Raw genomic sequence first — 18,182 nt, 5'->3', positions numbered from 1 at the left:
TCTAGGGTGACTAGAATCAGCTAGTCCACACAGGCTCATTTCGTGCTCAACCATGGTCTGTCAGTGTCAGATTTGTTCCCAGCAAAGTGGAAATGGTGACCAGCCCTTTCGTTATGAAAGCTCATATCAAAGAAAAGTTATTTCACATGCTGAGGACAGCTACCTCGTGTCTATTCTGCATGCCCGAAACCTGTGTCCGTGATTGGTGCAAACAAAGGAAGGAAGCCTTCAGCTGCATGTCGACCAGGAAAAGTGTCTGTGGGCCGAAAAGGAGAAAATATCCTGATCTCGATGACAAGCGTGCAGGCATTCTCAAGCAGCTTCGTGTAGACAAAGCTTGTCAGGGTAACGGCACTTGAAACGAAACGTGATCGAGGTGTATCCAGAAGTCACCTTAAAGCCAGCGAAATGGGATCACTGAAGGAAAGGAACTGCCAGCAGAATAAATTTCACCACTCTCTATGAGGGTGCATTATGCTTATGTTTTTTTTTTCTTATCGTCAACATAGCGGCATGTCATAGTTGTAAAAGATCTTGTAACATTATGCACAGAGGCAATTGTGTTTATGCGCATCATCTAGAAGCGTTGTGATTTGATTTTAAGCGAATAAAACCGTTATATTTATTTTCCAAAAGTTTGAATACTTCGAATAGTAAAATTCCAGTGCAAATCAAATTGAATACCAGACACTATTAGAAAAATATTTGAAAGTTCTAATATTCGCACACCCCTATCTAAAAGTTATTGTGCTATGTGGCTTTGGACAGACTTGTTTGTAGAGCCTATGAACATTTGTCTTCATTATAATGTTTATGAATAACTTTAATAGGAAAAGAATTCTTAACGAGCTGAATATTTTGATGAAATTCTGTCAGTTTAACTACTTTTTACTGGCTATGCTACTGCAGGTATTTTTATTTACATAGTTTTCCAACAGTGTCCTTGAGCTGAACCTTAAAGATTTTTCTTGCCCAAATACTATATACTGTAGTCCTTTTTGAAGAAGCTTGTAAACTTACCAAAATGTCAGTATTGGTTTACAGCATAGACCGCTTATAACGTAAGTCGCCGGAGTCGCAAATATCCGCACTATAAGCGGTACCGCACTATAACCAAAACAACATTTTTGAAAGGTTGCACGTGTACAAAACATGACCAACAGGCAGGCGCGCGATTCCGACTATCGCGGCATGCGACTGGGGCGTAAGTTTGCATCTGCTTACATTTGAATTGTTGAACTGTTAGCGTCCGCGGACCTGCGGTGCCGACATAACGAACGCGGAAAAAATGCGCCGTCACGGGAAGTCGCCGCGGTAACACACTGCGCGTCCGCGATGTCGAAAACGGTGGCGACCACAAACCACCACTCGAGTGTTTCACACGCACGCCCGCGTTTTCGTAAAAGATGTAAGTCACCCCTTCTAAATGCAACAATTGCAAAATGTTTCATTGACTCGGCACCAAACCGCAACTTCTGTAGTCCGCGGCCGCCGACATGGCAGCTAGCGCTCGTTAGGCCTAGCGTGCGCGTTGCAACTTGGCATGCCACCGCGAGAAGCTTGCCCTAGGCAACATGGAGATCGGGAGTAGAAGAGATCGCACTCGCGAGCTAAACCGAGGGCATCACGCGTGAAACGAAGTTTCGGTTCGCGATCGGGAGAACAGCCGCGGCAACTATCCTGAAAATGTCTTTCAAGCTTGTAAGTCCGCCTGTTGGTGGCAAAGGCGAAAGCTCAATCGCGTCTCAAAGCATTGTTACTTGCGGGGGAATCGAGGTTGCATGCGCAATATCTGCGCTCTACGACGAAGCAACGACGAAGCGCGCATGTCAAGCGGCCGAAGGGGGCAAAGGCTTCTCCGTCGGCCGCGCAACCGCTCCCCCTCCTCACACCACGGACCTGCGCCGGGCTGCTGTCCCCCACAGCCATCCCTTTTTTTTCTCCCCCCGCTCCTTGTTCGTTCGTTCCGCGTCCCCTCCTCCTTTGTAATGCCATCGCCGCTCTCTCCCCCGCCGGCGCATCTCCGCTGAGAAGCACGCTCGCACCCTCGCATCTCTGAGAATGTTCCGGCAGCCGCATTATAACCGGTCTTTCATCTCGGGGGTCTGCACAATAAGCGGTATGTGTATACATGGAGTTCTATGGGAGAGTAAACGGGAGTCAGAAAAAACCGCATTATAGCCGGTAATGCACTGTAAGCGGTTACGTTATAAGTGGTCTGAGCTGTACTTTCACCCATTGTTTGGGTACTCAAGTGACCCATGTAAAAATTTGACTCAAAATTGCATTTAGACCTGTTGGTTGATATTATCTTATTTTTTTTTTTTTTTGAGCAAGATGCGAGTTCCCAAGATTAAGAGTTAAGCCCATATTCCTGTATTCTGGTTCACCTTTAGCGAAAGTACAGTAAGTGTTCTGGGCTTGTTTCTTACGTTGTAGTGAAATGTGAAAGCATTTTCTTCACAAGACATCCTCTTGGATGCTGCTGTGATAGCTTTCATCTTTCATCTTTTATTTTGTTTGTTTGTTTGTGTCTATGCTGTAACACTCTTTTGTAAAATAAGTATTGATATATGTGTATTGTGCAACTATTCCAGTCACCCTGAAGCATAACTTTTTCTTCGTAATCTCTCTTGAACAGCATCAGCGGTCCCACGGTGACGCAGTCGCCCTCAACTTTACCTTCTATGATGTTATCACAGCCAATGACCACTCACCCAAGCCTCTACGGGAGTTACGTAATCGGTGTCTCAACCCTGGTCTTTATGCACAGCACCTAGAACGTTGGCTCAGTTTCTACCCACCACAACAGGTACACTGAATGTTACGGTTATGTTCGTATGCCTGTTTGCTTTTGTTCTTTCCCCTTTGTGTTTAATATGTGGATGTAAGCAGTTAAGCGAACTTACCATATTTATTCGATTCTACCGTGCCCTCGATTGTAATGCGCACCCGTTTTCCGCGACCAAAAAAAAATCAGTTTCGCCGCAACGGCGAAGCAATGAATGTGATAGCAACAAATTGGAATGTAACGCGAAGAACGGAAACCAGCTCGAAATTTCCAGTGCGTCGCTCAAGCGCAAAGGACGCACGAAAAGAACACGCACAGGCCGAGCGCGAAATATGATGTGTCACAGCTCGACACTTGAAGCGCACTGCTCAAACATGAAGCAGGACGCACGAAATGAACGAACAGGTACACACAGGACGAGCGCGAACTAACTGTCACAGTTGTTACTTATTTCTGTTTGAACAGCGCGCTCCTTTCGCAAACGCGGCTGCTGCAGCGAGCGAAGTAACCTTCGTACGCTCTGTGACCTCACCGCGGACATCGCGGGGAAAGCACATGACAGACACACACGCGCACACACACACACACACACACACACACACACACACACACACACACACACACACACACACACACACACACACACACACACACACACACCCCCGCCTGCCCCTTTCCTCGGATAAGCGCACGAATGCGACCACGCCATGTAGGGCGAAGAGAAACGGCGTTCGCAGGAGCGGGGCGAGCTGGCCGACGCCTTTAAGTGCGCCCTTTGCGTTCCTAGCGCCATCTCGCTGGTAATGAAGAAATGCTTATAAGCGCCTGCCATCTCTGAGTACTGCGGTAAAGGGTGTGTATATAACACTCGCCGTTAGCCACCTGGACGATCTGCGCTATGTGGCATAGTGGTTAGAGCCACGTGCTGCGGATCGAGAAGAAGCCACGCGGTTAAAATAAGATTGCGAAAAAAGAAAGTCATGAAACGCTTCTATGGCATCCTTATCTCAAACAAGACAATAATAAATTTGGCATGTTGTCATTCATCTACTCTGTAATTCTTTTTCGTAATTTGCCTGCGTGCACGCAATAGTTTTCAATCGAGCAACCGTGACACTTTGTCGCAAACATGTGGGTGCTCCCGTCGCGGCAGCGCGACGGAGCCCGTTTGTCGCAGTCGCCTTCGCTCGAAAGTCGCGTGCAATGCATGCAGTTGGGCCTTTACAAAACCTGATGCGTTGTCGCCTCCGCAACAGAGGGGAAAAAAAAAAAAGTTCTCCGCCCGCGTCTTTCTCCTCCCGCACCATCTCGGGTTTTTGCGGGAGGGCATCCGCTCTTCGCGCTGCGTCGTCTGCTACCTTACAGCTCCGACTGCCATGACCTATAGACCAGAACACAGTGAATTCCATGCGCATCGCCATATTTGCATCGCGCGTCGCGCCACCTATCGCACACGCGACGAAACAACATGTGCGGGCTGCCACGCCAGCAGACGCTACACAGAGCAAACGTGAAACTCCCGAAACTCAGCCCGTCGGAGCGCGTGTTTCGCGTCCTTTCTAACCTGGACATTTTCGCTGATTTTATTGGAACATCAAGAACATCTTGCTCGTGCAAGTCCACAATGTATACAGTACGTGCTGAGTGGGCTGCGGAAGCAACCTCGTCAGATACGTACGCTGTTACATTTGTAAAAAAACGTTCTCGCTGTAGTACGCGTGAATCGCAATTGCAGTGCAGCTCGGGAAAGAGTGAAACAATGTTTTGTTGCCCCATATTACAAGTTGCGCACAAAGTTTTGTGAAAGCTCATCATTTCAGCATGCACCGCTTAATAATTAGAGTACGCTTTACGGGTAGTTGCGCGGCACATAATTTTTGTTTCACGAGCGCTCTTACAATAATGCGTCTTGCTCACAAAAGCGTGCTATCAGAGAGTATAACCTGCAGTATCGTTCAGCGATCCCTTTTGGAAGCTAGCTGCGCGATTTTATTCTTGTAACGATGGAGCTTTACAATCGAAACTGTGCTACTCTTAGTTAAGCCGGTTAGCTGCGCCTGCGACGTAAAGGACACTGGCGCGAGTACTGTTTACTTACGTGCCAATATATGTATTATGTGCAGCTGGATGCTTCGTGTCCAAATAAATTTGGGGACATCAAACACTGAAATGAAAGCACGAGATTCTGACCAGCTGTTGAGGAGCACCGTGCCATTTATCACCTTTTGAAGACGAAACCTCGAAGGCGTGGATGCCATCAAAAGCACTAAAGCTTAATACTACGTTGAAAGTGGCAAAGCATGCTGATTGCTTGTGCTTGAAAGCCCTACCTTGCACTAGATTTTCGTCAAAGGAAACGCTCAAAGGTATGAAGTGCACCCCCACACAAAGCTCGTGCCTGCCTTCAACCCAGCTGCGTGTCACGCAAATTAGGTTCGCAAAATGAAATAGGTGGGCATCACACTGCAGAATACACGCAGTTAGTGTACTTGCTCGTGCATTTTCACTCGGCTCCTAGTTTTTTTGCTTGAATCACAGTTATCCACTCGCGGCGAAGCTGAAAACACCGCACCGGCACTATTTCCGTGGCGCGTCGTAATCGTCGCCGAAAATGCTCATATCCTCTTGTTGCGCTGCTTGTTTTGGCATCCAAAGACGACGCAGTAGTGCCCAGACGAGCTCTTATACGCTGAAGCGGCGTGAACAGGTACTTTTTCGCACTTTAAAGTCTCAGAACTGCAGCTTGCCCTGTTTACTTGGTGCAGCCCGCGCGCGCCTCGGCAGCCCGGTCAGCCCGGCGTCTGGGTGCGAGAGTATCCGCTCGGCTCGCCAGCAGCCTGGGTGCGAGACAGGCGTGCTCTGGTGTATACACTGAAATCTAAGAATCCTCGCATTTCGGGATACATATAAGTTTATAGTGATGAGGTGTTGTTAAGATTACACGGGAATTAAATAACAATCGTTATTCTGAAATGTTCGTTATTCTGAAGTTCGTAGTAGTGAAATATTTTTACATTGAAACTATAAGCAGTCGGCACGGGATTTCTTAAAAGTTCGTTAATTTGAAATGTTCATTAATGTGATGTTCGTTGTAACGAGGTTTGACTGTAGTTCTCATTAATATTGTGTCTAACAAAGAAAAACGAGCCCTTAAAAAGTCATATTTCCTTCATTCATAGCAAGGGTCTCGTTCTGGCAGACTTGGTGCCTTCAGGTAGTATGCGAGGGATTATTGGTCAGCTGCCAGTCCGTAAAAAGGTCACATGCTACGTGACGCCAAAAAGGCAGAAAAAGAGTGTTCCACACTCGCCGCCATGGCTGCGATCAGCGCTGACTAACACTCCTACGTTTAAATGCACATATAAACCCTATAAAGTGGACGGGGGGATGACCGCCGCCGTAGCTCAGTGGAAGAGCATTGGACGCGTTATTCGAAGGTCGCAGGTTTGGTCCCTGCCGGCGGCAAGTTATCTTTTCGTCCACTTTACTTTCTTCACATTTATATCCCAATTATTACAAATAACACCCCCTATACTTTCCTTGGCATTATTGTCTGTTAGTTCTCATTAATATTGTGTCTAACAAAGAAAAACAAGCCCTTAAAAAGTCATATTTCCTTCATTCATAGCAAGGGTCTCGTTCTGGCAGACTTGGTGCCTTCAGGTAGTATGCGAGGGATTATTGGTCAGCTGCCAGTCCGTAAAAAAGATCACGTGCTACGTGACGCCAAAAAGGCAGAAAAAGAGTGTTCCACACTCACCGCCATGGCTGCGATCGGCGCTAACACTCCTACGTTTAAATGCACATATAAACCCTATAAAGTGGACGGGGGGGATGACCGCCGCCGTAGCTCAGTGGAAGAGCATCGGACGCATTATTCGAAGGTCGCAGGTTTGGTCCCTGCCGGTGGCAAGTTATCTTTTCGTCCACTTTACTTTCTTCACATTTATATCCCAATTGTTACAAATAACACCCCCTATTCTTTCCTTGGCATTATTATTGTCTGTTAGTTCTCATTAATATTGTGTCTAACAAAGAAAAACGAGCCCTTAAAAAGTCATATTTCCTTCACTAATAGTAGTGAATTGGTTGTGATCAAACCAAATGCAGTAGACCCACGCTGTTGCGTTCCCGGGTGCTGCGTTTTCCTAGCTGTTACGTCGTTTACGGCCGGCCCCAGCATAGCTCCCATAGGATCAAATGCATTGGGATCACCGCTGTTATGTCACAACTGTGGGACCATTCCCACATTGTACATTGCGAACCAGCCTTCCGAGACGGCCCAGGTGGCCATTTGGACTTTTTGTGTGGCTTGGCTTTGTCTGCTTGGTGGCTTGACGATCGAATTAGCTGCCAGAAGTGGTGAGGGCGACATCTGTGATGCATTTTCAGTCCCGCCACTAAAAACTCAACCTCCAAGTCTGTATTTTTCATCTAAACATGACGTATATGACGTGTTTGGTTGCTAAAAATTGGTTTTGATGCATTCAACAAAAGATTTGGTTCATCGACGATATCGTTGGCGAGTGTGCTGATGCGTGCATCAGTGATGACGAAGTTGAGGAGGTGGAGCAGTTGACAGAGGCAACGGCTTTATTGGCCGTAACAGCACTGTATTTGTTGCGGAGATTTGTGTGCACTGGCCATGCCGAAATTCTTGTGGCACTGCAGGTGCTTGAGAGACGCCTTGTACTGATCGGGCGAGATAAAATTTGCCGGGTGATGCTGCACGATTTCTTCAAGCGTAAGGTTTGAAATAAAATTGTGTGCTTCTTGCCACTACTCAAATTTCTCATTTTTCCTTGTTTTTCGGCTGTTATGTTTCCCGGTTCTTACATTCTTATTTTACACTCCCGTGAAAAACGCATACTTGCCAGGTCTCCCAGATTACCCGGGAGACTCCCGGATTTTGAACGTTTCTCCCGGTTGTACGGGTCATAGGAAAATCTCCCGGAAATCCAGTTTTGCCCCGCGCGTCCACTGCATTGCGCGCCTCGTGCGTCGCGGTGACGCGAGGTAGGACGTTTCGCGTACAGATATGCTGCACGCAATTTAAAAATTGATCCTAAATGTGTTATAGATTATGACAGCCATTAATATTTCGTAGATGATGCGTTTGTGTACACACAAATCTATCCCACAAGTTATTTCTCCTTCAAAATTTTGTGTCACTACTGCTTTAAGTGGAGAGTCTAGCACTTAAAAGGGTAGCCGTTACCGATGTCTGTCGAGATAGCGTGTTCGCCAGCGCTTGCAACCATCCCCGTCTCAACGGCGCCCCTTATGGTCCTTTGCTCGACGAAATAACTGGTAAGCAAACGACAACAGGCCTCGCACGCGGAGCGATGTTATCGCATGTGCCCTTCACGCGACGGTGACTGCTGGGTCGTTTCATCTCTGCTTCAACCGCGTTCGTCCCTAGCGCTAGCGCGCATTTACTCGCACGTGAAACAGATGATGCATAAGCGATGTTATCGGTTTGGACTCTGTACAGATCAGCGGCTACCGCAAAATTCCGCTGACAGTGTCCACATAATTGCTGTCGCAATACCCCCCCCCCCCCCCATGTTGAGTATATCTCCCGGATTCCGTTTCTCCAAACTTGGCAGATATGAAAACGTATCAGTGGGGTTCTACTGTATGGTTGGTTTGATTGCTTGTGGCAGCAAGGTTTCAAAAATATTTAAGAGGCTTCAGAACTTCAAGCCACATAAGCCAGAAGTCTTTATCACAGCAAGCACAATGGTTGTTGTTGCTGCTTTGAACTTTCAGTTCTTCGACAATATTAGCACATAGCGCTCTGCTTCCCAGTCTGTGGCCTGCAAATAAGCTGCAAGTTTGCTCGTGTGCTGTATAGGTGCAATAGAGGAAGTATTGTTACAAGCTGTTGGTGGAATTTGTGCACTACTCTGGCAGTATGCTTGAGGGGCGCTTGACGATGAATGGGGGACACTGTGCCAAAGCAGTCAAGCAAATAACATTGCACTTGCATGCTGTACCGATAAAGATGTGTGTTTGCCAGTTTGCTTTTTCTGTGCACCGTGTGGCCTTCCATTCTAGTCGTTTTTAACCTGTGCACACATTATGGAATAATCAGATGTTATTAAAGAAGTGTAAACGAATAAATTTTGTTCAAGGTATAAATCAGTGTGTTTAAGTTTGGAGTGCTGATTGCCTGTAAATTCATTTTTTGGTGGGAGAACTCGAAACACTTAAGGCATGTAAAGAGCATCAGTGCATTGTTTACGCTCACTTACCGTCACTTTCTTTTTGAACGTCACACCTCAAGCGGCCTTGATAAATTTTGCTTGCCACGCTTTTGTTCAATATGAGGTGGGAATTGAGGGCCCACTGGACTACTTAAAGGTGTCTAGGTGTTAACGTGCTTGCGCTGATGAGGGTGTTCTGGTGGAGCAAAGTCTTCAAATAGCAGAGCACTGTGGCATGAATGGACAGTGTTATATATTGAAATTTCTAAACATGTCCCGCCAATATGGGCCGTCTTTCATGTCATATACAAATTGATTTTTTTTGGTGAAAAATACCTTATTGGTAGCTTTGGCAATATGGTTCTATTCTTATGCCCAGCAGTTCACAGGCTTTGATATCAGGGTGATTCCACGAGAGATCGAACATGCCTGTCCGGTCGCAATTTTTGTTTTGCGTGGGTTTTTTATATGTTATGTGGGCACATTCAAAGTGTACGAAACTGAAAATTTTATTTCCAGGAAATGCTCCCAGCGCGCCAAAAAAATATTTGAAGGTGGCGGCGTGGGCCTCCTGTTCTTGCTCACTGCAATGTTTTCGGATTTCACGGCCGAATTTAGCGCGAACTATAAATGATATGTCGAAAATTCTTTTTGCTGATTTTAATACGCATTACTGTGAATTACATCCATGCTTTTTTTATGCCGTCCTCAAAAAGAAGAAAATGGGAAAAAATGGCAAACACAGCCGAAATCAAAAAAGGGTCCTAAGTTTGAGGCGCCTTGGCGCCTTTGCTATTTCAAACAGAAACTTGAAAACAATGTCAATGATAGAAAAGAGCCTTTGCAACATTTATACAGAAGATCATTTTCCTTCGGGCAGCGCAAAATAAGAAAAAAAAATAGTTAAAGAAGCGAGTTTTATCAAAAAAGTATATTTTCAAAAATAAAATAAAAAAAAACTCCGGTCTCAATTTTGACGACAATTTTTTATCAAAGAGCGCTTATGTTAGTGAACACACGGTTTTAATATCATATGTCCTTATTTGCTTTGTTTACGAGATATAACTGATCAAAATGACCCTTGCTGTGTACGCTCACTTCAGTGCGACTGATGGTTTTTATTAGCTTGCATTGTGCGTAAATCGCAGTTTTAATTATTCTGCTGCAGCAGAACCTTGCTGTGGCGGCTTTTCGTCAAGAAAAATGTGTTTTCAGATTTTATTTGTGTCTAGCGTGTGCAAAAGTGGGCTGCTGCCGCCCTCTAAATGGCTAACGTGCAAACAGTTTGCAGCCTGCAACCGCGCCAACAATCATCAGAGGAAAGATGGGCGCGCCTGTTCAAGATATCAATCGCTTCTTCTTCCTGAAGAAATGTCTGGTCTATCTCATCGCGGTTAGATGCAGACAGGTTTTCCTTGAGGAGCGTAAAGCAATGCAAGCAGACTTCGCGGGTGTCGCGAAGATCCTCAGCGTATGACAGTAGCTTCTGGAGGTAGTCAACAACAAAAAGAGCAAAGAAAAAAAATTGCGCAACGAAAACGTTTTCCTCAGCAATCTTCTTTTTGTGAACGCGGAAATAATCGGCACAGAACAATCGGACGTAGCCATGGGCCGCACGCATCGCGTGTAGTGAACAGCTAGACCTAGAGCAAGTCGAAACGTTTATACTGAACGGCGCCGGACAAATTATCTCACATCTGCGCAGCTGTCATGAATGCCTTTCCAGAACTGCTCACGGTTTAACATCTTATGACTAAGGGTGTCTAAGCGCTTTGGGCTGTAATAATAATTTGTAGGCCGCACTCATTGTCAAAACTAAGGGTAATGTCCATCTGGCGCCACCAATGACCTCTGCTGTACTCGACGTGGGAAAGCACTTTAGTAAAGTGGCAACAAAACATCATAAATTGGACAGCTTCGGCCACTCATGGCTTAGTCACGCCGCACCGCACGTTTTCTGGCTGTTCAAACACTGAGGTAAAGGTGGAGATGATACAGAAAGACGTTATCTGTGACGCCAAAAACATGTGATAGCGGGAAGTGAAATAAACGGCTCGGAAATCATTGAGCTAACGTTTTACAAATGTTGTTTAGGCACAGTGTGCGTCGAATGGGGAAGATGGTTAGAGTGTACAATGCACGTAATGGAAGGGAAGCAAGCAGGCAGTGAGAAAACAACTGCATAACAGCGCGCCTGCTGATTGTGGCATTTAGTTACTCATTAAGTTGGCCTTCGCTGCATACAGATGCTTTATTCTGTATGCAAGGAGAGTTTTGACAAAGTGACCTAAATCATGTGTTCGCGGTGTCTCGCGTGCTTCTGATTAGCGAATACTGGCGGGGTAAGTTGAGATTGTAAGCTGCAAACTGCGTACGCATTAGGCCTTTAGAGAGCGGCAGCAGCCCACCCCACACACGCTAGACACAATTAAAGTTTGAGAATACATTTTTCTTGACGACAGGACACCAGAGCAAAGCTTTACTGCAGGAAAATAATTAAAACTAGATTTACGTGCAATGCAAGCTGATGATAACAATCAATCGCACTGAAGTGAGCACACACAGCAAGGGTAATTTTGGCACGTTAAATCTCGTGAACAAAGCAAATGAGGACATACATATTAACACGGTGTTTTCACTGTCATAAGCGCTCTTCGACAAAAAAAAATGTCGTCAAAATTGAGGCCTGAGTTTTTTTTTTTTTTTTTCATTTTTTGAAAATGTACTTTTTTGAAAAAAACTAGCTTCTTTAACTATTTTCTTCTTATTTTGCGCTGCCTTTAGGAAAACGATCTTCCGCATAAATGTTGCAAAGGCTGCTTGAAATACTTGACACTGTTTTGAAGTTTCTGTGTGAAATAGGAAAGGCGCCAAGGCGCATCAAACTTAGCAAACTTTGTTGATTTGGACCGGGTTTGCCATTTTTTTCACAATCTTTTTTCCTTTTGAGGATGGCATAAAAAAGCATGGATATAATTCACAGTAATGCGTATTAAAACCAACAAAAAAAATTTTCGACACATCATTTATAGTTCGCGTTAAATTCGGCCGTGAAATCCCAAAACATTGCAGTGAACAAAAACAGGAGGTCCGCGCCGCCACCTTCAAACATTTTTTTGGCATGCTGGGAGCGTTTCTTGGAAATAAAATTTTCGGTTCCGTGCACTTTGAATGTGCCCACATAACATATAAAAAACCCAGGCAAAACGAAAATTGCGACCGGACAGGCATGTTCGATCTCTCGTGGAATCACCTATCAGTGAGTTTATAGTAAGCTTGATAGTGAAGCAAGATTGCATTTAGTAAGTTCTATCTATTCTTTGTCTTTGCAAACTGTTACGCAGGTCTCATGAAACCATTTGGTTACTGTATTTAGTTATCTCTATTGTTCATTTTTAATTGGAGAGGGAAAGCTTTATTTCATTATTAAAGGCAGCCTGCACACCCTATCTTGCCTGTATTTGCGGCAGTTCCAAAGGCTGATTGAACCGAGATGGTTGGTTGCTTCGTGTGCACTCTCTCTGCCAACACCTTCGGATCACCTTCAAACACCTAATGTTGCAGCCCACATTGTCTCCAAAAAGAGAGAGGTAACGCAATGTGTATTGCACATTTTGTGATATTCATTCAGTGGGCATTGTGAAAGCACACTCATCGAGTAAATTGTGTTTATGTTTGCCTCTGCACACATGATGCCATGCTTGTTAATTTAATTAGTACGGGAACTTTTACTGCAACTTGTACCACACCACACTTGCTTACTTAGCTTATGTTAACTGCACTTCATACTGCCCGTCAACATATGACCGTTATTTCATGTGACGTAATGTGTTGCTATCGCATTTTTTCTTCACCCTTGCGGTGCAAGTATGTCTAAAGAAGTTTATGTTTCTTTGCCAGCTTATGATTATTGATGGAGAAGAACTAAAGTCTGATCCAGTGCGTGTTATGAACAAGCTCCAAACATTCCTTGCCATCGCCCCATTCTTCGATTACAGCGGATCACTGAGGTAAGTCTCCATGTTGTTGTTTATTTACCCCAGTCTTTCTATGACTAAAATTAATCTAAGTTTTCACTGTTTATACATTATTGCTGCTGCAGACACACTTGATGACTGCAACCTGATGTTTATGACATTCTGAAGTTATCCCTCATTTTTATTATTCTTTTAACATTTGTTTAGTAATTATTTCCATTTCTTTTGTGTGTAAAAATTAGATGCTCAAAATTGTATATTTTTGTTATGGTATGTCTCACTAGAATTTTATTTATTAAATAAACACTGAACACTGCTGCTGTCTGGGTCTAAATAATTAGATCCTGTAATGATAAGTGGTACCCCTACATGGTAATTTTAATTAAAGTAAGCTTACTTGTCCACACTGCTAAGGCCTGCAAATAGTACTGTTATTACTGCGGACAACTACTGAAGCATTTGTAATAGAGCTGTGCAAATAGCAAAATTTTGAGTGCGAAGCGAATCCGAATAATAAAATGTGAGTGCGAATTGAATCGAATATTTTTCGAATAGTTGTCGAATATTTTTTAATACTTTGAAGCAAAATTATAGAAAAGTTGCAGAGGATCCCTAAGTATATTCTTATGAGACAGCAACATGAAAGAGTTTCTTTTGGCTAGGTTAGTGAAGCACTGGAGGGGCAATGTTCCCTAGTTGTCTTATCAAGAATGAGGCAATGCAGAGGCCGAATTGTTTTTATATACATGATTTGGAGCAACCACTGTGGTGTCGACAACACTTTACATGCAAAAGGAAAAGATGCTATTTCCTCAACCTCTTCTCCTTCAATTTCTGTGGAGGCCCAACTGATGTGGCAGACAAGGGCACGCTTCGTTCGAGTCCTGAGTTCCTAATCTGCCCCATAGGCGTCAATGTATCAGAACGTCTGATATTTCGGATACTGAAACTCTTCGGCATCCGATTTTTCGGACTTTCTGCCCAAATTCAGGTCCGAAACGGCATTAATTAAAGCCCCCACCTCTGCCGCGTTTATCGATAATCTTGTAGGTTTGAACCAGCGCTTTCGTCAGTCCAGCTGTTTGAAACCGTAGCAGAGTCCAAAAGGCAGCTTTGCTGCAATGCCAGAGTGTGATGGGGTGAAGCATATAGAAAATCTGAAGGGGCCACTGTCACAGCGCAGCGCGGCGATGTTTTTATGGATAAGCACCAGAAATGCATGGAGGCATGATGGCGGTAGGTGGCAAACACGCCCAACCCCTGAATAAGCATCTTCAGCTAATACCCTGGTCGCACTGGCAAATTTAGTGTCACTTTGAGTGAGTGCACTTACGCCCCCAGAATGTCATTTTGGCTGCATGCTGCTACACGAGAAAGGGAAGGGTACTTTGGAATGATGGCAATGGCAATGGGTACCTAAGCAGCACAACATATATTTGTTATTTCAAGCAACTGTTCTTAAGTACTAATGTATTACAGCTAAAAGCAGCCCTTAAAAATAGTTTAAAAAAAGCTACGAACTCGGCTTCGTATAGTAACCTATTTATACTGTAGCCACTGCTACAGAGTCGAGACACTCCATCGCAGCGAAGAGTTTGGCGAATGCACTCGCTGTCAAGTGCGCTTTGCAGCGAGTGTCACTAAGCGTTCCTATGTGACAGCGTAAGAATGACACTAGCGGCGAAGTGCACTCCCTCAAAGTGCACTTAAGTTGCCTCGTGTGATAGGAGTAGTAACTGCTCAGTAGTGCATGTGGCCTAGCGCAGTAGTATGCGTATAACCCGAACGTGCCGCACCACCGTTCATGCTGCCTCTTTGTGCGAGACCGCTAAGTGTGCCATACAGACGCGTTGCTTTCACGAACGAAAGCAGCTCGCCATCACCGCGCCCTTGTGCGATCGGCAACAGAGTGGCCATGTCGTAACTAGGCACATCAGAACAAACGCTATCACGGCAAACGCGTGTGTACGGTACACAAAGCGCCCCGGCAGTGATGGCGTCAGCTTGATTGGCGATGTGCTGCACACAACTAGGAACGATCAGCTTCACGCAGCAGCAAATGCTGCAAATCGGCGGAGATTCGGCGATGCGTGTCGCATCATCGTGCGCACATGCATCGGGGAAATCCAGACGAGTCGTCCGCTCTTCCGCCCCAGTCTTTGTGTTCCACGTCATCATTTCCAAACACTCCATACGTGAGAGCCGTAATCTATTCAGCGCTTTGCTGATATCAGCGGCGCTCATCACGAGGTGCTAATTTAGTACAATTGGCTGTTGGCACGTAGTTAAGCGGGGTTCGCGGCAGGTACCGAATGTATTCACGAGAACCTGGGCATGCATCAAAGTGCCTGATAAGTGTACTGGGAGGCATTAGAGCTATTTCGAACTTGGCTGTGGCGATTTGACCGCATGAGAGGAATAAAAAAGCATGAATTTGTTTTTTCGGACGATTTTGCGGTTCCTATAGAGTCCGAAAAATTGGACATTGACTGTATTTATCTTCCGGAAGTTCGAATAGTTCAATTAGTCAAATTCCGGTGCGAATCGAATGAAATAGCAAACACTATTCGAAAAATATTCGAAAGTTCAAATATTCGCACACCCCTAATTTGTAATGTTAAAAAGGAGTTTTATGACTTGCTGTTTTCATAACAATATATTCTCACTTGCATATCTGTGCTGGAATCTTAAAACTAATTTACATATATTTATTGCTACTTATGTGAACTGTAAATCACATTTCCAGTGTCCCTCTCAAGGCACTGGCTACAGTGTGCAGTTGTGTCTGTCTATGCTCGGACACTGTTTTAATGAATGTTAAAGGGAAGCTGAGATTACTTTGCAATACTCAACACACTTCGTTATATTTTGTATCATTAGTAAACTTCGTGCCAAAAACACAACCACACAACCACAACCTCAGTCAAGGAGCACATGACATGTTCCTTGGTGTTCTTGCGTGGTTGTGTTTTTGGTGCCAAGTATAGTATTAGAGTGAAATAACTAGAAGAATAAGGATGGGTTGGGGCTCATTCGGCAAGCATTATCAAATCATGAATGGTAATCTACCACTATCCCTCAAGAGGTATATAACAGCTGCATCTTACCGGTACTTACCTACGGAACAGAAACCTGGAGACTTACAAAGAGGGTTCTACTTAAACTGAGGACGACGCAGCGAGCGATGGAAAGGAAAATGATAGGTGTAACCTTAAGAGACAGGAAGAGAGCAGAGTGGGTCAGGGAACAAACGGGGGTTAAGGACATCATAGTTGAAATCGAGAAGAAGAAATGGATATGGGCTGGGCACGTAGCACGTCGGCAGGATAACCGGTGGTCATTAAGGGTAACTGACTGGATTCCAAGAGATGGCAAACGCGTGAGGGGGAGACAGAAAATTAGGTGGGTAGATGAGATTAAGAAGTTGGCAGGTATAACGTGGCAGCAGAAAGCACAGGACCGGGTTGATTGGCGGAACATGGGAGAGGCCTTTGCCCTGCAGTGGGCGTAGACAGGCTGATGATAGTATTTATACTAATTGAAGTAGGATGGCATACTGGGCGAGTTGGTTGAAATGCATGGTACTGAAAATGCATGGACTGGTTGAAATGCATGGTGAAATGCATGGTAAATACATGGAAAAACAGAGCAAAAGACAGGACCAAGGAAGAGAAGACAAGACAGTGTTGTATGTGTCTTCTCTTCCGTGATTCTGTCTTTTGTGCTGTTGTTCAAGTACAATGTATTGATACCAAACATGCAGCAACTAGCCCAAAAGCAAATACCGCTAGAGTGCTTCGTTATAATGGTGCCACCTGTAGTATTGGGCCATTGTGCAAGAGATGCAGACGAAGACTAGAAATAAATAAAAAGGGCATGTGCTACACCACCCTAGACCCACATTCTAGCAACACGTTTTCAATTTAATAAATAATGCATTTTGCATTCATTTGCTTGCTACTAATTTCTTGAATCCAGGGGTGACTTGCTAGCATGGACATTTCATATCCTGGCTTTCAGTAGGAACATGGTGTCATGTGTATGAGTTCTGGTGTTATGTTATGTTAGTCTAGTTACTGCCATAGCATGAGTTGCTAGCCATCTTTGCAAAACTTTATGTTGTGGCACGAAGAGTTTTATAAGTAGTGCAATGCTTCACATGAACACTGCACACTGTTTGATGAGCGTTCATGCCAGTTGTACTTTTTGTTACTGCTAGCTTAGAATTAACTATATATTGACAAAGTGTTGAGCAGAAGTGGATAATCTCGAAATATTACCAATAACAGCCTTGAAAGTAGCTGAGGCCTTGCATGGTTCTTTTTTTTTTTTTTCGTTCTTTAAAAATAATGAAGCCTGTGAAAGTTCTTTAAAATAATGCGTGAATATGCATGTGCATGCCAGAGATTTCAGTACACTCATATTTAAACTTCATCAAATGTAGGCTTAATTTATCACACTGGGAAATGAGTGACTTCATTTGCCACACTCATTCTGGTATGTGTCAGCAACTTTCTATGCACAATCTTTAGCCCTTATCACATCAGACATGAAGATTTGTCATTCAGCACTTATTGTGATAAGTTAACTGTAGCAGATGGGGTTTACATTTGAGAGACCACTGCTAGTGAAGTTGCAGCACGTTGATTTCATGGGCACTGTGCAATCATGTAAAGCTAATTCTTTTGCATTATTTAAATAAAAAAAAACATTGGTTGCTGTTCAGGTGTAGCTTGGCAGACGTGCATTTTTATGTGGTTCCTGTACATGCCAATAATGTTTGTAAGCCTGTGACTCGTTTTAATGTCACTCTGAAGCATTTCCTGGGTGGCACAAGTGTTTTTTTTTTTTCTCCTTTAACTTTACCACTATGTGGCAAGCGGTACCAGAATACAGTAGAATCCCGCTGATAAATTCTTGAAGGGGTCGTAAGAAATAACTGTAAGAGCCAGGAAACGCAAGCGCCTACAAACAGGAAAAACGAAAAAATATGTAATGGTACGGAATTTTATTTCAATGCTTATGCTTGAAAAAACCACGTAACATTGCCTGGTGTGTTTACTCATGGCCGAGCAGCAGGAAAAGTTTTTTGAGCACCTGCAGTGTCATATCTTTTTAATAAATGTAGTGCTAGCGCGGCCGACACCTGACAAGCGATCACTTTTGGTGACACTTCACGAGACTGTCACCGGATGCATCGGTGTC

The 18,182-nt window shown here is 44.4% G+C and overlaps 1 protein-coding gene across 1 annotated transcript in view; it reads left to right on the top strand.

Annotated features, from left to right (window-relative positions):
* LOC119402361 (bifunctional heparan sulfate N-deacetylase/N-sulfotransferase) overlaps positions 1 to 18,182 on the top strand; it is an 87,585-nt gene that overhangs the window by 60,987 nt on the left and 8,416 nt on the right. Inside the window, exons 14-15 of the mRNA XM_037669501.2 lie at positions 2,642 to 2,812; positions 12,901 to 13,010. Of these exons, the coding sequence (XP_037525429.1) occupies positions 2,642 to 2,812; positions 12,901 to 13,010 (281 nt within the window). The remainder of the gene's footprint in view (positions 1 to 2,641; positions 2,813 to 12,900; positions 13,011 to 18,182) is intronic.

This window comes from Rhipicephalus sanguineus, chromosome 1 (genome assembly GCF_013339695.2).
Source record: "Rhipicephalus sanguineus isolate Rsan-2018 chromosome 1, BIME_Rsan_1.4, whole genome shotgun sequence".
Lineage (NCBI taxonomy): Eukaryota > Metazoa > Arthropoda > Arachnida > Ixodida > Ixodidae > Rhipicephalus > Rhipicephalus sanguineus.
The sequence above is the reverse complement of the archived record's forward strand: the minus strand, read 5'-3'. Positions and strand labels throughout refer to the sequence as shown.